The sequence below is a fragment of the Poeciliopsis prolifica genome, unplaced genomic scaffold, assembly GCF_027474105.1.
Source record: "Poeciliopsis prolifica strain line A6 unplaced genomic scaffold, Auburn_PproV2 SCAFFOLD017, whole genome shotgun sequence".
Taxonomy (NCBI): domain Eukaryota; kingdom Metazoa; phylum Chordata; class Actinopteri; order Cyprinodontiformes; family Poeciliidae; genus Poeciliopsis; species Poeciliopsis prolifica.
In genome coordinates, this window is record NW_026562392.1 from 725,086 (window position 1) to 749,112 (window position 24,027).

General features: G+C 40.2%; 1 protein-coding gene across 3 annotated transcripts in view; it reads left to right on the plus strand.

The window, feature by feature from the left end:
• The window catches only part of cdk14 (cyclin-dependent kinase 14), a 150,519-nt gene that overhangs the window by 63,355 nt on the left and 63,137 nt on the right, over positions 1–24,027 (plus strand). For all 3 annotated transcript variants that reach the window (XM_055041929.1, XM_055041930.1, XM_055041931.1), the window contains 3 exons: positions 3,053–3,176; positions 10,695–10,815; positions 16,537–16,630. In XM_055041929.1, coding sequence (XP_054897904.1) covers positions 3,053–3,176; positions 10,695–10,815; positions 16,537–16,630 — 339 coding nt within the window. The remainder of the gene's footprint in view (positions 1–3,052; positions 3,177–10,694; positions 10,816–16,536; positions 16,631–24,027) is intronic.

Genomic DNA, 24,027 nt, shown 5'->3' on the forward strand with positions numbered 1-24,027 from the left:
CTCTGCCCCGCCAAGTGGAGGAAGAGTAAGCTGTTGACCCGGTGGCTCCAGATGCCAGACAAGGCTCCTGTCCTTGATTGGACTCCACGGTGCTTCAATCAGCTTAATTGGCCACAACTAGAGTATCAGTGAGGGGAGAGAGACGAGAGTGGATTGCTGGAATTGGAATGAAATGAAGAGCTGCGTGGCACACGCCTCGTTATTTGTTGACTGACGTGTCTACAGAAGTGGGGTGATGTGCCGCCAGATCTCAGAGGCACAAAAAGAAAAACAAGCTCTGACTCTGGGTTCAGGGCTTTGTTTACCTCCTGAAGCCGTCAGAGTGACAGCAGCAGGTACTTTATGAAGGAAACATGTTAAAAACAGCATTTTTGTTGGCACTGTGCATTGGATTGAAGATCGCTGGAGGCGGGTTGAGGAGTGTTCTGAAATGGTGAAGTGCTTTAACTGGGATTAAATATGTCAATTTAAATGTAATTCAATCTTCCTGCTTGGCATGTCAGCGGATGTACATTCAGACATTTTGATAACATTTTTCTGGGCATTTTAATATAGTAAAAGAACCAATTTAATTATATGTGTTTAATTAGCAAATGCAGGAAACAAATCATCTGAAATACACCAATCTGCCAAGACATTATGACTATGAACAAGAAAAATCCCCATGATGTGCTCCCGGGAGCTGAGTGATGCATCTCATTGGAGCGACAGTTGTTTGTTAAATAGTCAGGTAAAATCCATTCTTTTGAGTTTACATCATGCTATAATGTTATCCCCTCATTAAAAACATAGTTGGAGTGCTGCTGCTCCTCTTGAGAAATCCTTTAATCTTCCACAGCAACCATCCATGTACCAGAAAACAAGCTTCTGCTTCATGATGCATACCTTCCTGTCATTCAGCTCCTCCAGACTAGTGGCAGCAGCAATTAGCAAACACTTGGTGCAACTGTGTTTCTGGTAAACATATCATAGGAACTCCTTCATGTCCTATATTTATGCCCCTTTAATTTTGTCTCTTTTGTTGCAAATCAATCTGAGTTGAGTTACTATATTAAGTGCAATTCTTAAATTTCTTTACCGGTCTAAAAATGAAATTAAATGTCATAAATCATCATCCACATACCTTCAAAGAGTGTATTGGATAGTGATTCTATGAGCAGGAAGGATTTCTAGTAGAGGTCGGTGATGCAACAAATCTGAAAAAGCCTCTAACTGAAGATGTTGCTGTATTATAACAACTCAGCTTCCAGGGACAGTAACATGTCCTGGATGATGCAGTCAGAAGCTCTTCTAATCCACCTTATTTGTTTTTGATGCTCCTCTTTAAATCTCTGTCTTATGATGGAGAAGATGCTTTGAACTTCCTCCTTCTCTATTCTTTGGTCCTGCATCATATCAAAAGTAGAGTTGTTTGGCTAAAACCAGGCAGAAATTTGGGACAAACAAGGAATTTGTCAGCACATCAGTGGGGGAATGATGACATGGGCTTGTATTAAAGCCAATCAGCTGGCAGTAACAGAGCTGACTGTATTCTAGAGTACAAAAATGACCGTTCCTGTCAGTTCAGTTCAGACTGGGTCTTATCACATCGCATTAATCCCAAATTCAGCTACAATTCTACAAAACCAGGAAACACATATTTACAGTTCACTTCCAACTTGGCTAGAGCTTTGAATTCACAAATGTTATTCATCCTCAGATTTGAATTGCAAACTAAATAAAAATTCTCTTCGAAGCACAAAGATAGAAGCAAGCTCAAAAGGATGCAGAAGCTTTCAGCACATCACTGCAGTAAATTCATTTGCTACAGTTTTTATTTGCATGTAGCTCAGTTGATTAAAAAATCCAATATGCAGCAGTGTGACTGATGCAAACAGAGACATGCCCGACGTACTGAGGAATAAATAAAATCTCCCTTCTGGTTCAAAGGTCAGATTATCTTCCAGTAGTGAGCCATTTCCTGTGTTGTCAGCAGTCATCTCATGCTCCCGTCCATCGATTTTCCTCCCTTTGCAGTAACGAATCTCAGAAACCTGACCTGCCAACCTTTCAGCAACATCTATCGGATCCCGACACAGTTCTGCTTTTCACTCAATTTTTTTTCTTAAAGGTGTAAGACGTACAGAGTAAAAATAGAGTGGAGGCCGTGATTATGAAGAAATAAAACGTTGCTCAGACCAATTACTGAAGTAAGTAAATTGGAAGAGTTAGTCTATGTGTTTCCATTTTAATCTTTGTCTATATTCTCCTAATATTGAAAAAACACAATTCTGCAATTGCGATGTTTCCATCGAATAAGGTATAACATTTAAATAACATTTGAGAAAGCTTAAGTCATTAAAAATAATGGTAGTGACTGATATAAACAGTTCTGTGAGATATATTCAGCCATGACACTGGCATTCATCATCTATTAGAGGAGTGTTGGAGTGTCTACACATGTGGTGTTTTGGGGAAATTGTAGTCGGCCATTTTACAGAAGAGCTGCAGATCCAACGCATTGCAATGACCCATAATTTTTAATGGGATGTGATGCTGTGAGAGCTCTGGTGGAGCGAGCTGCACATTGTCCAAAAATCCCCCAAAGCATACACCATCATCCTCCTACTGCTTCTTGTCCTCTTCTTCATGGTTTTACCAGTAGTAACATCAGGCTGTTGTTAATCTGACTGTTATGAGTCTAAAAAAGTGTTTACATAGAAACTTTTCAAAATACATCTATTTTGTTATGGTTGAAAAACACGCTAACCCTCACTTTTTAGTGAAAAAAACTGATTTTTTTTTTATTTGTGTTTCCATTGAGCAAATTAATTTTCAGAATTTCCATTTGCTGATTCCATGCACTGTTAAAAGAAACACGGCAAGTGATTGTTATTTTCGCTCTGTCCAGTTGCTAATGCTTCTGACGAACGAATGAATCTGTCCAGATAACCCTGACTAAAGTCCTGAGCCTCCTGAGTCCTGAAAAATGATGAAACAACAGACTTGTTTGTCGTGTTTTATGAACAGACTTACTTCTCTTTGTTCATTTGTTTTTTTGTTGTTTCTCCAGCTCTTCCTATTCCAGTTGTTGAGAGGCCTGTCCTACATTCACCAGAGGTACATCCTCCACCGCGACCTGAAACCACAGAACCTGCTCATCAGCGACACTGGAGAGCTAAAACTCGCCGACTTTGGTGAGTGCACTGCAAACTAATGCTCTGATGTTGATGCTAATTTTCTCCCTTCGTCTCTGTGTACAAGAGTTAGCACATAGCGTTTGTGCTAACGTTTGTGTTTGTTTCTCTCCAAATGTGGCGCTGTGCATCATGGCCAAACATGTCTACTTTCTTCTTGTTTGTCCATGACATTGATTCAGAAGTCTTTTGTTTCATTCAGATGCAGCTTTGCAAACCCAACCCATGATGCTCTGTTGCTTTAAGAGAGAGGATACTTCCTTCTTAACCCTTCCAAACAATCACATTTGATGTTTTTCCTGCAAGCACATGCAAAAAAATGGCAAAAGTTGCAATGTATGAGTCAATCAGTTCCCTGCCTCTGGTCTGTGTGTTTTTGAACCTATCCACATAATAGTGTGTGTGAAGCAGAACCATATGGCTTGGATTGATGTGCAGTAAGTCTACTTTGTGACTTCCTGGCGGGACAAACTAGCCAGGCTGCCTCATTTAGCGTAGTCCATCTGTCTGCCCATCCATCCATCCGTCCATCCTTCCAGGCGTGTCTTTTGTCCAGCACACCCTTTTTATCTCTCCACCCATTTCCTCCTTCTCTCTGCCCATCCATCTTCTGCACCCTTCCGCCCCTCTATCCCTCTGCCGAGACAGATGGGAGGAGGATTGGGGTGTGTGGGTGCGGGTGTGTGTGTGCGCACTTCATCAATAATGCAAACCTTGTTTTAGTGCAGAAACATTACTGTGAAGGAAATGAGGAAGAGAAAATTAATGGACAAAATACCATGTTAGCAAATATGAAAATCCCACTATAGTTGCACACACCCACACATCCGCACACACGCACACCCCCGCACACACATGCACAAAGTCAGGCCTGGCAAGAGGGGGGCCAGATGAGAAGGGTGGGTGTGTGTGCCTCCAGCGCTCCTGGGGGTCTCTGCTTGGCAGCAGGAATACTAACGGTCCACAGCTGAGGCCTGTGGCTCTGGCTGGGGCACACATAAAGGATGGATGGGGGGCGTGAACAGAGAGGAAGCTAAGGCTGGTAAGCCTTGCATCCATCAGTGAAAGGCAGCAGACAGTGAGTGAAGATAGAAGTCGGGTTGTTACTCTTAACATGACCAGCCTGACCCACAATGGTTAGCATCTCATCTCTTCACCCTGTAGGTCACTGACATGAAACCTCCAACAACATACCTTGGGTATCATTACATAGTAGGGCATAATGAACGACTTTGACTCAAATGGGGTTTAAATCATCACCAATGCATCTGTAAAATCCCATCCCTTGGGATTTCCTTTTCTTCATCTTCTTCTCTCCTGAATGTCAAAGTTCTTTCAGCTTCATATGTGAAGAGTTTCTCCATAACATTCCTGAATTCCTTTAATTGTAGGAATCCATCTTGTATTTTAGTCTTCTTCTTTTGTTTTTCAATTTGATCTTTGTTGATCATTTTCATCCTGAAGTGTCTGTCTGAGCCGTTGCAGCTTCACCACATTTACTCTCCAGCATATAAAATAATCCATACAGCTGGAGCATAATTGCTTCTGTTTATTCTCTCTGTGTTTAGTCTTTTTTTTTTAGCATCAAATCATTATCATGCTAAAAAACACAAGCTTTGCCAGAACTGATGACCAGGCTGATACTCCTCCAGCGTTACTGCAGAGAGTTGTTTGGTTGAGCTGCAGACAGCTGAACTATGGCTGAAGCTGGATCTGTATTAGCTCTGTTCCTGTTGTAACAAACACAAAACTCCACTTTTATCTCCTCGGTTCACAGAACATTTTCCCACAACATGATCAAGATATATTTTGGAGGAGACGGGTCTTTGTGTTCCTTTGGGTCAGCTGTGATTTCTGCCTCTGTCTCTTTTTCTGTATTGTTGATCTATGAACTCTGATCTTAACTAAACCAAGGCCTTTAGATGTTGTTCTGGGTTATTTTGTAAAGAGTTGTTTAACTATCAGAGCTTGAAAAAAAAAACTCACAGCTTTTCATCTTTGCGGGAAATATTGTCCCAGGTTTTCTCCAGTTGTAGTGCTCTGCTGTTTTTTGTAATCGTTGACTGTGACTCCATCACATTAATCTCTTCCTGGACCAACACAAGAGCTGTTCCGTTTGGAACCCAGCACACAGAGGAAGACAGGAAACGATGTGGCAGTGCTTAAATAATAGCATTTATTCAACCGCATTGCAAGTAAGAACTGAAATGAAGTGAGACTGGATTTCCTCTGAGCCTGTGTGAACAGAAGGGCGTTGTTAGACTGCTGGAGCTCAAAGTTGTGAAAGTGACTCCGAGGGTCCGCAGCCTGATATTAATCCAGAAAGTTGAGAGGTTGGACATTACCTGCTAAACCAGCTGGTATTATTATTGAATCATCCCGTCCTTATCTGCATGTGCAGAGGGCTCAGAAGGCTCAGCCTAACCACAGAGCAACAGTTTCTCATCAGCAAAAGAAGCCGGGATTCCGTATCCCTGCTGCTGGATGTGGGTCGGTCCAGATGCTCCTCTCTGCTCCATTGTGGATTTACGCTCTTTTTAATGAGCAGAAACAAGCAGTAGCGTTGTAAATGAGGCTTTAAGGAGCCCGCGTTTCATATCAAGGACACAGCTAATTGAGGCCAGCTAAGCCTTCTGATGTTCACTGTTTGTGTAGAAGCAGCTGTGTGAACTATTAGAGCTGCTTTTCTCTGTCAGTTCACACACCTTCCTCACCTACAGGTGATTATTTCAGGCCTGCTTTTGTTTCTCCCCCTGAGCTGTGCTAGTTGTTGTAGGGTCTGGGTGAAGTATGAGGCAGCAGGAGGATTTACTGATTTACAGATAAAACTTACTTTAATATTTCACTGGTATTTGCTTTCTTAATGACCGCGATACATTAGGGAGAGTAGTAGTGTTGTCGGTTTTTGTTGGTAACAGTCAGAGAGAACAAAAACAATTGCTTGGACTGAATTAGGCATAATACAGTGGATCATATCCTGTGTTTCTGGTTTATAAAGACATAAATTGAATTCAAATACTTTATTGATCCAGAGGGAAATTGAATTTTATAACTAAACAAGTTTCTTCAAAGAGGTTTCGTAAATGCTGATGGTTGAGGGCAGGAAGGGTCTCCTATAGCTGTCTTTATTCCAGCAAATCTGAAAAAGCCTCTGACTGGAGAATATTTTCCTATACCTCTAGAAAAGAGGCCTTTGCCATTCAGGACTTTTCCACAGTCAGACATAATTACAGGTCCAACAGCAGCACCAACATAAGTCAAAAGGAAACTCCAAACATTCCTTAGTCAGCATTTCATTTCACTATCATTTCACTTACAAAATGGAAAAAGTCCTGCTACAATATAAGTTCAATAATTTTCCACTGGAACTATCACTGTTTTTATCATTATTGGGGAAATAATTACTTAAAGCATGATCCTTTGTCTTGCTGAGAATTACTTGTGAGTTTAGTCTTATTTCAAGTGTACCAATATTTTTTATTTTTTATTTTTGCTGAGTTGTTGAAAAGTCATTTAACATGAACATTTAAATCATCAGTGTTTGTTTTAAAAACACTCACAACCTAAATATATTACTTTGTATAAATGTTACATTACCTGAAGAGTTTTCTATCAATTAAAGTTGAAATGTTAAAGCCGTCACTGGATGTTATTTTATCATCAAAATGATTGATTAATGTCCAATTTATTCACATCGTTCTGTTCTTAGATTTGCTTCTGATTTTCAGTAAGGTGTGAGAAGGAAGAGCAGGTATACGCAGCTGTTTCACACTCAGCTGACTTCCAGGCTGAACTCTTGTTTCTTCTGTGTAAGAGAGCTGCTGTAGCTAGTCAATCACTGATGTGTGTGTTATAGTGGGGAGTTTCTTAGGAGAAACAGCTGCTGGGATAATGATGTGTGAGGAGGGAAGCAATGTGACAATGGAGCTGGAGGAATGTCCCAGGCATCCGGGTCGGACTGTTTGGATCTCCCCAGTGTGACGTTCGGCCCAGTGCCTCACTGCACCAGCACTGGGCCTGAACACACAGGCAGATGGTCTTTTTGAAGTCCATTAGGTTAAGAAATGCTGCTGATCTGTGTGTGGTTTGGTCCAAACTTGGAAATAAACTGAAATGAACAGCTGAGATGAACGTAGTTGGTAATTACTGACCTGACTCACTACAGAGTACTGTACCCTCATGCAGAGCTGGCTACAGCCCACTTTTGTTGGCAAATGAGCTTTGACTATATACACACACACATATATATATATATATATATATATATATATATATATATATATATATATATATATATATATATATATATATATGTATGTATGTATGTATGTATGTATGTATTGGCATGTTAAGACCAGGGATGCCACAAAACACAGACACACACACGCATCAGTGATTGGCTAGCTTCTAATTGACTTAAAAAGATCATTTGTCAGATCAAACTGCCACAAGTAACTGTTTTTTTCATCGAACTGCTTCAGTGAACAAAGGGATCTGTGTAAAAAAATTACACAGCACTGGAACAAAAAAAAGTGTCACCTTAAAATGTTGTTTTTTCATAAATCAGAGTAAGAGTATAGTGCCCCCATCAGGTCTGTCTGAGGCCAGACCTGCTCTGGCCTCAGACCTCCCACCTGAAAATAGAATAGTAATATTTTCACCATTATTTCACCCAGCAACACTGCTGCCTACGATTCCTTTAACTACAAAATTCATTACTAAGTTGAAACCCTTAAGTCACATTAGGGTTTCTGTCTGGTTGACCACTGTAGTTAGTTACTTAGACACGTTTAATTGTTTTGTTGACCTTGATACTGGTTCTACTGACTTATTGATTACTTTAATAGCTCTTGTATGTTAAGTCAAGTTTACGTTTATTTGTGAAGCACATTTTCAAATTAAATTTTAGATTAGATGTGTTAAAACAAATATTAACATTGCAGAAGTAACAGAATCAGAGACTAAAGGAAGCCTGTAGATCTGTGCATTCATGTGTCTCCGCAGATATCAATAAAGTGGAAGTAAAGGGCCAAAATGATCCTGCTTCGACTGGATACTCAGACAAGGTCAAACACAAAATCTTCAATATGTTAATAAGAGGTATTTTACAAATTCTCCAAACATATTAACTTGTGGGAAAACATGAAATTGGGCACATCTTTAGGAATCTTTTTTTTTCTCAGGATTTCTGAGAAAATCACAACCTAACCATATTCAAATGCTGAAACAAAGCGGTATGCAGCCCATTTTATTTTTCCACACCATCCTCCTTCACCCTATCTCGTTGTCCTCCCTCTCACCACTGTATTTTTGTTGAACCCGTAAGAGAGTGTAAGATAGTGATGTATAATTAACGCCTGACCTTTCTTTGGAGTGCTACCTGCACAGGAAGGAGGTTAGCTGGAGAAGCGCCCTGAGTGAAGGTGGTTGAAGGTCTGAGTGTGTTTGAATCCAAAGGTCAGACCTTTGAAGTAGTGTCCTCTTTGTGATGGAACACAGGGGGCTTAGAGAGGGAAGGTTGAATCCATTTGTCTTTTCTGTTGCCATTATATCTGCTGAAAAATACCCACGAAGATGTGCCCAAGGTGAACCAGATGTTCTTACACTACAGAGTGGTAACGTGAGTTTGCCAGTTTTGTATGTGCTCAGGGAGTTAGACTTTTGAGGAAATGAGATATTTTCTAGTGAGTGCTGAACACGGTGAGGTAAGACATTTTGGCTGCATTTAAAGTGTCTGTGGGTGGAAAACAAACTTGCCTTTGGTCAGCGATGGCAGAGAACCAGCTCCATCATTAATTTCATGTGCAATCTTGCTAATTACAGATGCTTGTTGTGTCATTAGCTGTTTTTGGTTCACCACAAGCACCTTAGTCACTTTTTCCCTCAAATCTTTGCTGTAGCCAAGAGCCTGACTCCTTGTCTCTACTGAGTCCATATATTAGCTAAAACATATTCATATGATGGAAATTAACATTTCAGCGTACAGTTCAGATATTCCATCCATCTATCTATTCATCACCTTCAGGTTGTCAGTTTAAGTTTTAGAATACAGGGGCTTGCTTTTCAACCTGTCACTAATTGCTAACCCCAGCTAGCTACAACCAAGCTGGCTTTGCTATGAGTTCGGGAACTCCTGGGTTATTAGTTCCAGAGCTGTGTCTGTTAGTTCAGGTAGAGATAGACTAGTTTCCATCATCCCAAAATCCCTGAGCAGAATAAAGTGAGTTTGGAAAATAGCTGACTAAATGACGTGGTATATAATCAAAGTCATGGAGGAAATTATCTCTGAGAAATAAAACAGAGAAATATTAGATATTTAAAAACGAAGCTTTGCTGCCAGCCGATGGATGAGAGTCATTACACAGATAAAGAGTACGACGTATTGTTCAAACTGAAGCCTTCAGAGCAGCACCAGTGTGTGTACCGCCTACTGGGCCCCAGCAGCATATGGTTCTGCTGGAAGTGTTGACAGGCGTGCTGGGAACAGTGGGAAGCTGGATGGCTTGGTATTCCTTAATCCTGACTTTCCACACACGCTTTGTTTCTCTCCTAAACAACAGCTGCATAAGCTACAAAAGCATGCCAACCTCCAACCATTATAACCACCTTCATAAAGTTGTCTCACACACACGCGTGCACACACGCACATACACACGCGGTGGAGATGATAGCCTCTCACCATGAGTGGTCTGATGCCCTCCATTCTGTGTTAGATCAGTGTGTGGAAATTACAGTGGTGGGTAATGAGTGTCGGCTGAAACTCCCATCTCCTGTGGGTGTTCTGACACAAGGAAATGTTAAATACCTTCTCCCCCCTATCATTTATTCTCCCCCTCTGCCCTTTTTCCTCCCTTTCACAGGGGACTCGCTGCAGGGCAGGAAGTTTTTTTTTTCTTCTTCTTTTTTACAAAGCTAAATGCTTTAATTAAGCCCTTCTACCACTCGGGAAGAGACAGAGGGGTAATGCCATAAGCCTCATTAAAGCTCACTGCCTTTGCACTTTGCTCTACTATTAACTGGGTTTCTGTCACCAAACTGATAAATGCTAGAAGAGCAGGAATTTGGTGAATGTAATAAAACCCCTGAGAAACATTAAAGATTCACAAAAGACAAGTAGGCCTAGCCATGGAATCACCATGGACGAACCTTAGATTGGACTAAACTCTACACCTGCTATAGGGTTGGTCTAAAAATACCTAATAATCATGATATTTGCCTGGAAACAAGAGCTTTATGTGTCCTTTGGGTTTATTTGGCTGGTATTTATTTTTTTCTGTTTTACTAAAACTTCAGACGTCTTAAATCTTTATCTCCACTGAAAAGGTAACTTTGATCATGCAAAAATTATTCTAAACACCCAACTCTCAGAAGACTCTGTAATAAGACTTCACTCAATGTTTCAGAATTACACAGACTATGAACAGTGGTTCAAAATCTGCACCAGGCAAACTGTAAATGCCAATGATTCAGACTAAATGAAAGATTTTTGTTATGTTTGTGCTTCCTGTCCCCTCTCAGGACTTGCCAGGGCCAAGTCAGTCCCTAGTCACACGTACTCCAATGAGGTGGTGACCCTGTGGTACCGGCCTCCAGATGTCCTGCTGGGATCCACCGACTACTCCACCTGCTTGGACATGTGGTGGGTACATGTGGTTGGTGCCTTCTGCATTTTTTTCATCTCATTTAGTGTTGATTTATTGAAGTAGAGACATGGAGCTAGAATCACTTTCTTTGGGGATCTTGAAAAACACAATTAATTGCAAAACAACTGAAATCCATTTATTACTACCTGTTCTTTACTTTATGTGTGGTGTAAAATCTACACCAACTGTAGGATTATAATTTTAACCTTTTATATATTTCTAAAATCAACCCCACAGATTACAGGTTTCAACTGTTTCTAAAAAAATAAAAAATAAATAAGCTGTCTTTTATGTTCAAAATTTATGGAATAGCAAATAAAACAGTGAAGCATGTTGATAATATACACCAAAAAAGAGTTGAAGTAAGCACTAACAGCACGCCTTCCCCTAGCGCCAGCAGCAATTAGCAAAAATACCAGGTGAAAGTGAGTGCCTGCTGAGCTCAATGTAGAAATTACGTCTCAGTCTTAAAGACAGTTGTGAATGGCATCACGAAGAAGCATTAATCTGATGACTCCGCTGAAGGCGGAGCACTGGAAAGGGGAAGAGATTCTTAAAGAGAATTTCAAGGCATCAGATGCAAAGTTATACTATGATGCAAAGTCACATTTCTTTTTTATTTTATTTTTTTGTTAAAAATATATTGTTATGTAGCATTTTCTAACTAAAGATAAACATAGATTTTTGATTGTGCTATAAAATGGCACCATATCCTCTTTAAAGGTTTGGAGTTCTGTTGGAGTCCAATGTCAATGGAATGTAAATATTTGTATTATAATTAATTGTGATGAATTGAGACTCCTCATGTTTTACCTGGATGTTTTTAAAGTGAAAATGTACATTTCATGTTTTGTGATATCTTCTAAGCGGTCCGAGCTGTTTGTATATGGCATTGTTATGATGTGTAAATTATAATCCTGGCTCTTGTACATGGTAGTTTTTATTGGACCCAAATACCAGTCATATGAGTTCCCAGAACAATACATAAAGTACATAAAAGTCCCTTGGTCTGCCTCACACAGACAGAGGGGCAGAAGTGGACCGTCCTGCCAGAACAAACAGGAGACACAGTACTGCTGAGCAGAGCTCTTTCTGCAGCTCAGTTCAGCTTCTTTGTTTTTACATGTGCACAAACTTTATGCCTGGAGGTAATTGTTTCAGCAAACTTTTTTTTGTATTTTTGTTGTTTTTTTTGGGGGGGGGGAGGGTATTTTTTTATTTTATTTTTTGTAACATATCTTTTTGTTTTTTCTTGACCGCCTATATTGTTAATGTTTGCTCAGTTAGATCTGTACATCAGCAGAACTCATAGCAACCTATCTTCAGTTTGCCTAAATTATTTTGGATTGGAGATAAATTTATTATGTTTTATACATTTTCTCTGTTGGGAACCTAAGAGTTGAAATGAAACTGAGCAGTTTTTTCAGCCAGGACTTTAACAGGAATTGGGTTTTTTTCCCCTCACAATACCTGAGAGAATTTATTTGTTTTTGCTGATCTTCTTTAGACTTCCTGAACAAAAGTTAAGTAAAAGATGAGATGCCATCGGTACACAAAGCATTAAACTGGATTCAGCTGACTTGGCCTTTCCTGCAGATCCTTCAATGTCACGCTGAAATTTTTGCAGCAGCTTCAGGATAGCACACACCCATTACACACACTAAAACCCTCATTGATCTGAGTTAACAGTGACTCAGCTGAATGAGGCCTATACAACATCTCTGATAACCAATAACGATACTTTGCAGAGAACTGTTTAATATTGAAAACCATTTAGAGTTTAGAAGAAAGACAAATGGACTGAAATACAGTTAGAAGGAGGATAACTACACCAGATGAGATGTGGGCTCTGCAGACTTTTTTCAAGCAGGAATCTAGGTTAACAGGATAATTTACAGTGCAGTTTCAGATGATATGGCCTTACATTGTGAATGAGATGCATCCGAAGCCCAGGGTGTTTGCATATCTTTAAAAGTCCTAAAATGTCTTCCTGTATTACTGTAAAAGCCTTAAAATGTCTTTAATTTAAAAAATCTCTTTCCACATTGAAGCATTAAAACAGGAGGGAAATAATCAATTTCTGGATATCGATGAAACAGAAAGTCTTATATTGTCTCTTTCTTTGTGGCTCTGCTTTTTGAACTTAATTGCTTCCTTAAGCAGATTTCTACCTTGGGCCCTAAAGTAAGCAGGGACACAACACACTGCAGAGCACTTACAAACAGGCAAAGCACTTCAGACATGAGAGGCAGCTGAAGATTAGCAAAGGGCTTAATGAGAGGCGACTGTTTGCTATTTAATGACAGAAATACAGTCGGCGGTCATGTGAGGGTCTCAGCTGCTTTCTTGCTGCAGGCGGATCCTTGCAACTCCAGAGGGAAAAACTGATTATATTTCAGAATGATAGGTAAAATGGCCGTCTTTATGTTGATGTTTTGCTTTCTTTACCTGAATAAAACTACATATCATTTGTGCTCCAGAGCCCCTCTAATGTTGGCAGTTTGGTTCTTTGGTCTGATGTTCTGTTTGACACCAAACCACATGAGGTCTTTACAAGCTGCTGCAACAACGAGAAGGAAGTAAACAAAGAGATGGTCTTGTTGGTCTTCCCTGTGAATTACAAATAAACAGGAAAAAAAATCCTCTACAAAGTCGTCTCTAAGTTCCCCAGATGCTTCAACACTAAACTAAGATTTTAATAGGAGTCTTTTGTGAAAAGTTTAAGAATGAAAAACATATCTAAGAGTTAAACTACCGCAGAAAATGATTTTCACTGGTGTGAACTTGGTCTGGGTTACTCAAGCGTTGGTGACAGTTTGTGAGGACAGAGGTAAATCCCTGCAGACCCGGCTGCAGTGTGCTTTTTAATTACACAGCAGAGCTGCAGGACTGGGTGGGCAGTGGCTCCTTGTCTCCTTCAAGGATGGGCCGATTCCACAGGGTGTCGTTCCGGTCCGCCCAGAATCACCCTGTGACACGCTTCCACTCACCCTGTTCTACCAATTCAGAAAACAGCCACCATAAGGAGCATCCTTTGCAAGACTGTTAAAGGTTACACAGATCTGTCTTCCTGTGGTGAGAAGCATCCATCTTTCCGACTGCGGGGTTGAGGAAGACAAATGTGATGGAAGAGGAGAAATGAGGAACTGTTCTATTTTTGCCTTCATCAGCACTTCCCTGAACTGCAAATTTCAATTCCAGTCAGAGTCAACAGTTTGATCTGGTATGTGTTGAGCACATTTGAAGTCTCAAGTTTGCACCAGAGGACATCTCTGAGTTTTGGTAAATAAGTGAACAGCAAGATTAATAATAAAAAATAATCTACCTCAGTTATTCCCAACATTGGTTCTGTACAGTGTGCTGTAAGATCATCACATTTGGAAGCATCTTTAAACAAAAGACTAACGCTTGTATCTGGTCTGACAGAATCACAGGTTTGTTGTTATTAAACACCTTCAGTGTTTCCTCCACTAACTGACACAGTGATTAGCAAGATTCTGTCTCAAAGTTGTGGTATGAAATTCATCATATCCATAGTCCTTAAAAACTAACTTTAATCTTTAAGGATATTTTTAATCACTGGTTTTGTAAGATGCAACAATAATGCAGCCCATAAGTACAATGTAGTTTACTGTACTTATGATTACTTAAGATTTGGGTCTCCAAATTGTAATTTATTTCAGATTTTGTAAGGGACCCAGGGTCATAACCATACACAATCCCAAAATGATTAACACTCCTAGCATGTTTAGTACTTTTATTTAACCATCACGTTTCTCCTGACTGGAAGTAATACTAACATCATGACTTGAATTTAATAACGGTTAAAAATTAAAGTGATGGCAAGGAGACCTTCTAACCTGAAAGGCTTGGAGCTCATCATTGCCAATAAATATTGTCCCATTCCTTATTAGAGAAGGTGTAAATAATGTTTTACATGCCATTTAATCCCATATTAAAAACAAAAACAGATGTTTTAAAGAAGATCTGTTGTGTTACATAATATTTTGAGAGAGATGTTTTTTTCACCCTCTACCTGATACAATTAGGGTATAAACGCTTTTGAGCTCAGCTGTACATTTGCCTAAATCTCATAAGGGAGGAAAGAAGGTTCCAGGAGTCAAGTGATAAGACTGGTCCAGGTGTAGCCCATCTCCCATCATTGGTCACCAGCTCCTCTGTGACCCTGAAAGGAGAAGAAAGAGAGGAAAAGAGATATATGGACAGAGGAAGCACCTCTTAATTGTGAACTTTCTTACATCAACATCTTAGGTGGTTGAGATCCGAACTCAAGGAATTCTCCAGCAAAGCAATCATCCCAAACTCACATCAAGTCTGTTTTAGAGTGGCTAAAGCCAGCCAATATTCTGGAAATGCCCAAAGCTCTAACCTCACCCCTTTTGAAAATACATGGAAGAATTACTAGCCTAGAATTACTGTGCCTAGAATTACTGTTAGAATATTCATCCAGAATAATGATGATCCATGACTCAAAAAAGCGCGTGGTTGATATGCAACGTCCCAAAATCATTGATCAAATTCAAATAAATTTTTGAAAGCCTAAGAGCCACATCCATGGCAGTGATCGGATGGAAAAGTCTGATCTGACAGTATGTGAAATTATCCATGTCTTGCATAAAACATAATTAAATGACTAAAATTAAGCTGGTTGAATCCCTTCACTCTGCTGTGGAGATCAACATCACTCTCACTTCAGGCAGGATCAGCTCTCTGTGAACAAAAAGCCCTGGATTTACTGCACCTAATCTTCTGAGGATGTTGATTTGATAAAGAAGGCTTTTCTTTCTTTATTTTTTATGTTTTTCAGCGTATCTTGTCTGGGAGGGTGGCTCTCACAATTGTTGTTGTGTGTCAAGGTGAAGCCAATCAGATTGACTTTTTCAAGGGGAGTGCTCCAGCTTTTGCTATAAAATAAGCCCAAAGCAATTACAAATTGATTTGGACTACAGTAAATCAGCTCATTACGTTTTGACTTATTGTAAAAGTAATGGACACAGAGATGGAAAAAAAAGGAAGAAAAAGAAGAAAAAGAAGCATTACAAATCAAAACTCTGGAAGTCTGCATCTAAACCTGCAGAAAGAGAGAAAAAAAAACCAAAAAGAGACTTGACTGCAGTCATTGATACCAATCATAACACGTCACAGTAATCAACATATTTACCAAACAGCATTACAGTTTTAACCATAATGCTTCATAATGGCCCCAAAACCTTATAATGGTACAAGGGCGACCCTGAAAACAGCCCTTGTCCTTGAGCTGACCTCGCTCCACCTGAGCCAGCAGAAATAGTGGATGCTGAGGTCAGAGCTGCATGAAGATGAAGCCGCCTGCTTCCACTCAGCGCTCCGAATGAAAAGTTTGAAGGGAAGAAATAGTGGTAATATCCCTGTCTCTTTGCTCTGATGGCTGCTGTTCACTGATGCAGAAAGGGAATCTGTCAGAAAAATCTACAACGCTTTGATAAATGAGCTCTGACTGCACACATTGAGTCGTTCTTTCTTCCTTCCACTTGGCTTGATTTCTCAGGATTTCCAACAAAAAGGTTATAGAGAAGGAAAATCAGCACCTCTTTTTCTGGCTATTGGAGCTAAAATCATGTAAACTTAATGCACTTTTGGAAATAAAGAGCCCAGGCTTATTGAACAACGTAAAGGCTTCGGCTGAGCTCCACTGATCTAATCCTGCTCTGTTTCAGGGGAGTGGGCTGCATTTTCATTGAGATGATTCAGGGAGTGGCTGCCTTTCCTGGAATGAAGGACATCCAAGACCAGCTGGAGAGGATATTCCTGGTGAGTTTCTGATGTTGATGAACTGATGAAACATTCCTAATGAACAGCATACTGTACGTCACATTGCTTCTGTTCAACCACTGCAAAAACCTCAGTCAGCCTCCTGTTACTGCATCTCATACAGATTGTTAATTTACTGTAAGCAGCTTTATGACACATTTTATACTTACACCTGCCTTTCTGCGGACTACGTGAAGATACGTAGCTTTTACATACAGAATTCCACTCGATTTTCATCTCCCTTAAATGCTCCATCTGGGATTTGATCCATTGAACTCAATTTCACGAGTAGAACTAATACAAGGCCAATTAGTAAACTGAAATAGAAGTTGTGAAGTCGACATTGATTTTCTGCACTGGTTTAGAATTGTAGTCTGAGAAAGTGATTGACATTTGGAAGTGCGTTCACTTTCAAATGTTGAATTGACATCAGCATTTATCCTGTGAATTAGGCTGAAAGTCTACAAATTACAACCCAGAGAGAGAGAGCCCTTTATATGGCAGGCTGGTGCCACTGCCAATGGAAAGGTATATGCTCTGTCTGGACTCACCTCAGCATGAGGACTCCTGGAAGTGGCTTCAGCTAACAGTCCCACATATATGAAGTCTCTTGTGATTAGATGAGTCCTCACCTTTGACAAATAACTTCTTCATCAAGCCCACCTGTATTTTACTGTAAAGCTGCTGATCCCTGAACATGAAGAGTTCTTGTGAGTTTTGGACAACAGAAGTTGTTCACATGGTAACTAGAGACAAACAACTCGTTGTTTAGGACAGTGCAGACTTTGTCATTTAGAAATACAAAGTAGAAGAAGAATGTGATGTTTTTCAGATACTTATTAGTAAACTGTAGCATGCATCTGTGTTGATCCCCCTAAGGTAACGGTTTCTAGAGCAGCTGCTTTGTTTTATTTCTACCATCGCTGCACATCTTAACTTTGCTATTTTTACCCGCTCTCATTTGCTCAGCCAGGCTTACTAGTAGCAATTTTTAAATCTTGAGTTCTAGAACTGATCTTTGTTTTCCTCCATCCAAATATAGTGTGTGTGTGTGTCTGTGCTTGTCCAGCTTGTTTTCATCTAGCTTCTCCAGTGGTAAGGTCTTCATAATGTCACTGGTAGAAGCAACACATTCCTATGATAACAAGACCAGCAATAAATTAAAGTCTGGAGCCAGAATAGTGAGCTTACCCTCCTGAACACTGATACAGAACTTATATCATAAACAATAGATAAATACCTTTAAAAAAAGGTATAAATACCAGAAAATGTGTGTCTTTCTTTGTATCAGATGGGTAGTATGAATATTTAAAGTGCCATGAACTCTCATAAATCCTTTTAACATGCAGATCTGCCATCCTCCCTTCTAATTTCACCTCAAGCCTCTTAATTATGGCAGAATGGATTTATGTCTGTTGGCTGGAAGGACCTGAATAATTAATGTCAAAAATTACAGAGATGAGAGTATGAAATGGATTCAACAAGGGAGATTGTCTTGAGTCAAGACAGAGTCCGCTGGCTGCAATTTGGCCTCTGGGCTGAAGGCTACAGACAGGCTTGGGAGACTGGCTGCCTCTGGGGTGAAGGTGAAGGAAGACAGGGTCTCTTCCAAAGCTAGTGGCAGATGGAAAAAAAAAAGCTTCTTATTGATTGCTTGTTATGCCAGAGGGAGGAAAGGGGGCTCCAGACACCCCTCACCCCCTGTTCAACGAGGCTCTGAGACACAAAGACCCTCTGAGATGGGAGGGGATAGTTGCTGTCCTGTCTGACGAGGCTCAGCTGCACAATGCTCTCTACTTTGGTTTTTCATTTTTGGCACTGGTAGAGGGCATGGAAGAGTGGGGAGTGGAGGAGGCAGCTGAAAGGCAACTGGCTCAAACCAAATAAATGGTCATTTCCTGCTGCACTGGTGTGGAGATGTATTCATCCGCTTTCACATTCTCATATTTTGGTGTTTTTATCTCTGTTATATTTTCCAAAGCTTAGTTTAATTTCCGTAACCACTTCAAGGTCTGAATGCTGCCAGGGTTGTTGAATAAACCCTGGCATTAAATAGGAATGTCTTCAACAATATGAAGTTCATTTAAGGACCAAAGACAGCAACACATCATGACAGTAATTCAGGACCAGAAAAAGTCGTTGACTTGTATCAGTCTGGAAAGTGATGTAGAGTCATTTCTGATGGTTTGAGACTCCAGAGAACCACAACAGTGGAGAACCTTATCAGGAGAGATTGGTGTAAACTAACAGCATGTCAGACAGAAAACATTTCCCTACAAGAAATGAGGAGGGGCCAAGATTGAATTCAGTTTCAATTTATTTCATCAATGAAAACACATTATCCATGACATTAAAATTTGTTGTTTTAGTGGAGATTAAATGAGTAAAATCGGAAGAAAATCTTTGTCTCCTCTGCTGGTTAACCATCTAACCACCAGGCTTATGGCTAAAGATGGCAGCGAAAAGGCCTTCAATAGAATTTTCTAGGTATAGAATAAGATTTTGTCTTGCTGGCTTCCTAACTGCTGTTTGCCTTCAGCTGAAGGATTTTTCCCAATCCCAGGATAGCATAGACGTCTTCAACTACAGGATGTTGCTGTATAGATTTAGAATTTTGATACAAACTTGTCTCAAGAGCTGACAATTAGTCACCAAACCTTGGTCTTACAGACAGATCTCTTTGGTAAGTTGCCAAAACTTTTTTTTGTACCTTTTATGTAAAGCTTCCTGAGATTGGCCAGTAGAAGCCAGGGAGGAACAAAAGGCCACAGACAAAACTGAATGTTGGTGGCCAGGGATCAGAGGTCATGGCCAGCTGGCAGGTGAAGGACAAGAGGACTGGAGGACTGGAGGCGTGACTGATGGTTGGCATCCAAGGCTGGCTGGAACCCCACTCTGTAATGATGGAAAAGATGGTGAACCATGCAAGTCTGCCAATGTTCAACATGCTGATTGTAAATGAGAAGAGGCTCATTTACAATCTAACGGTCTATTGATTCACAGATTGTAAGGATCTTGAATCTGGCAGAGTGGAGGCTGAAGTTAAGAAGAGTCCTTCAGTGAACAGACAGCAGTCAGCTGGCTCCAACACATCTGCTTCCACTTCATGGAGGATGGAGCATCTCTAGGCCCAGATTACAGTACTGTGGGTATTACTTTAAACCCATATTTCTCAACAAGAGCAGCGAGCCTCCTTGAAGCCTCAGGGGCAGGGGACGGGACATCAGGGACCCCTAAAGGCTAGCCCAGGGCTCTGCTACCTTTACAATCCAAGCCATTTTTCCCCTGAACCCAGCTAAATAAGACTTGATTAGAGTCAAAGTCTTACCTGACCTTTTCCATAAAAGGTCAGGTAAAATCTTCTTATTTTAGGTTTTAAAATAAAGAAAAACAAAACATTTGCAATAAAAATATAAGAATGGTTCCATTTTCCTCTATGGGAAGTTGATGTTTGTGGAAAGTGGTGCAACAAAAAGCATTTAGTTTCCAACAAAATAAAAACAAGACAAACAAACAAAAAAAGATCTAGAAATTGTTACTGAGACCTCGAGTGTCTGTACCTCCAAAAAAGAAAACTGCTCGAAGTGGGATTTATTAAATTCAGATTTCAAAACACTTGTTAATTCTTTGTTATTGTTGACAATATGAATGATTGCAGGTGTTACAATCTTTAAAACGTCACACCTGTTGATTCCAATTTGGGAAAATACTGATCCACTTTTGCTTCAAGTGTTCAGCTTAAGATGGAGCCGAGACCCTGGAAAAGCTGCTTAGCCATCACAGTTGTCCTAATGTTGGCATTTCCATCCATCCTTCCCGCTGCTCTCTGCAGCTCAGTGTGTCGACTGCCAGGCTGTCAGCCAGGTCAGAGACCCATGTGAATTATACAGAGTCAAAGGCATTGGAAAGGCCGCGTTGTTTGATAGGAGGGAAAGGTCAGTTTCAGTCAGAGTTTAAGAGGCGTGCTGCCAGGAGCCAAGTCGGCACATTGCTCCGGACACCCACACTGGAAAAAGTGTGGCCTTGCTTAAAGTAAAAAGTTTGATGTCCATTTGTTGCATCTAAAATATTTGACTTCACAGAATGTAAATAAAGTTGTTTGGTACAACATGGCTATTTAATTTTGATTCAAACCATATTATTGTACTTGAGCCAATATTAATTCTTCACCTTTATCCAAGTTAAATTATTTACATTTCAGTTTTGGAACCAAAGTAAAATATTTACATTGAACCAATCAAATATATATACATTGCACCAAAGCAATATTCAGTTAATTCATTTTCACCATGAAAGTCTTTTTTTTTTCAGAAATTTGGTTTAAAAAACTATTTGCATCACTCACATCAATCACACTTAATACACTCCAGCAACATTTTTTCAGTCATTTCAAAGTAAAAATGAGAAAAAAAAGTGGCATGTTCAGACAAACAAATATAAACATGTCATTGTTGCTCAGAGCAATGAAATAAAGACAATATGGCTTACCAAGCTAAACTAAATGGTTGGAAAGCATCCACTGTTGTACTGTTCAAACAAATGAAGGAATGTTGCATCTCTAAACATCATCAAAGAAGTAAAATTCCAACAAAAGCAGTCCATGAAAGTGACACCGTGAGCCTGTATAACAAAGTGCTGCTGAGGTGGTCTACCTCTTAAATAGAAGCCAGTGGCAACTACATGCACACATTAAGCACACACAAATATACACCACTGTGCAGTTTTGAGTTCACCACTGAGTTTGCGAATCTTGGAAGTCATCTTGTTGGAACCAAGCTCCATCAGGATCTTCTGAAGGGCCTCAAAGGTGAACCTGAAACCCTGTGGATACTCCATGATAAGGGCATAGCAAAGTCCAAAGAGCATTACAACTCCGGCTGCAACAGAAGGCAACTCATTGAGGACTTCCACACCATCAATGACAATCCCAACGTCTTGGGGCTGCTGTAGAAGGCTTGAATTCTCTCTGAAGACGAAGTCTGCCATGATGGTCCTCTCCAGCTCCTGCTTGGCTTGATCTTTCTGGGAGACCTGAGGCAAAATATAGGAAATATGCAACTGAACAACTGCAGTCTGGCACACCTCATTAATCACTATATATTGTATTATGGCATAGGTGGTCTCCTGTGATGAATAAAGTTGAATCATCATTGTGACAGAAAATATCTGGACATACCATGTATTCCTTTATAAGGTCCTCAACACGTTCTCCCAGGTAGATGATGAGAGCTTTGAGGATACACTCCCTTCTGAAATCTGCATCAGCACCCTTTAGGGACAATCAAAATGGTTATTATGCAATGTGTAGACTAATCTAGCAACTCAATTCCTAGGTCTACCATAAACAGTGCGCGCCTGTTCAATATTGAATCCATGGCAGACTAATTCAAAGCAGTGAAAATGTAAAGCCATTCTAGTACATCTGCCAGAGGCCACTGCTAGTCCCTCTTTAAATATGAAGACAGACTGGATGGCTCCTGTTTTGGTTCCTACAGTCTCAAAGTATCATTGGTGCAGTGACAGGTGCACAAATGATTTCCTATGAGCTACTACACATTAATGTACTCATAGGTGGCACATGTTTTTCTTTTTTTAAATGGTTGGTATAAACACACTAGACGAACTAATTGGCTTAATATGCTGAGCTAGTCAAGTTCACGGTGTAGCCGAGCGAACCGTGGTGGAAGCGATTGATTGGTAACGAATTATGCTTACCTTAATTAATTTCAGCTACAACCGAACAATGTACACAGTGATATTTCTCGTGAAATACGTGTAAGTTCAGAAATGACACCACAATTAACCTGGCTAAAAAAGAAAGCGTTTACTGGGATACCCATATTTAGGCGGGACCTTCAGCTTGCTAACCAGGTGACATTAACTCAGTCTTTTGCATTAATACAATTGTAGGCTTGTTAAGACATCAGCTTAGGTTAGTACTTACCGCAGGTTTATTCTTCGATTAAATGCTAGGACGTTAATCATTCTTTCCCCATGCCGAAACGAACGATGCTCTCCAAGCACTTCTCCACAACTTCTTCTCACGTGACTCAGATTCAAATTATTACATCATTTCCTGTCAGTATGTTTTGAGAGAAATCAAAATATTTGCTTTCTTTCCTTCAGAAGTATGATTAATTCAGTCTGAATCAAAATTGACACCTCAGAATGCAAAAAAATTGACTTTCACCATCAAGTCAATTTTACAATGTATTCAATGGTAGTTATTAGCTTGAATGAACAGCTCCGTGCATCACTTTTTCCAGTGCAGGACAGGAAGCTGGAACGTCAAAGGTGGCTAAACCTTCAGTGGTTTGGGATGTTTGTTTGCCTCTGCTCAGTGGAGGGGTCTCATGGGCCATCAGGGACATGGAGCAATTTAAAGTTCCATCTGTGTGTCATAGTGCTGTGGTGTTTGCATTTCTCTCAAACTAAATTGACCTTCAGTATTGTGTTTGTGAGTTATCACTGCAGGTGTTTCATGGCATAAGTGTTGCCTCCATCCAGCAGTCATGCAAATTTTCACCAAACTTATAAAAAACAAAATGGGAATTAAGTGTGTTTCCATCTACTGGAATCAAATCAACCAGGCAAATCATAATTTCGTCAGGGGTTGATGTTCTGTAAGGCTGTAATAAACAGAAAGAGAAGGTTGGAAACTATTGCCTACTACTATTGATTGTACCACAGATCTACCCCCTACCCCATCACTGTTTGACCCTTTGTGTGTGCGTGGGTGTGTGTGTGTTTTAATTGAATTTTATTTATTTATTTAATTCCCTGTTTAATTAGGCAGCTGGAGGCCAGTGATTTACTTTATGTTTAGTATAAAAAAGATTCATGTGAAAATTCAAATTCTTTCAGTATACTCTTGACACTAAATTTAATTAAAAAAGACCCTTCAGAAAGAGGAAGTTCTTTGTCTAACTTTGCCCACTGTTTCACTATGGAAATGTCCTCAGTGTGACCTAACTATGAAGGTTCCAATGACATCACGTCTGTCCGTGACAGACAGGTTGCGCTGTGACCGTGGCTCCACCCACATTCCAATATCACGATCAACCTACCCCTCTCAACTCATTCTTGTTTTCTTCCCATGTGAAGAACTACAGCAAAGCTCCTTCAGCACATTCAGGCTAGTTTGGCTCTGCTTAACCGTTCATAGGCGTTCTGTAAAAGAACATATAGATGCTCAGGGTCAGAACTCCCTGAAGGGGTGAGGGCAAAGTCTACCAGGAGCATGGCCACCCCTTCGGCTTTGTTCTGTGGTGTGTCACAGAACAAAGCCATTCAGAACATCTGTGCTACAGGCAGTTGGGCTACTCCACACACGTTTGAGAGGTTTTACAGGCTGGATGTGGCCCAGTCGTCATTGGCACACTGGTGCTTGGGGTTGG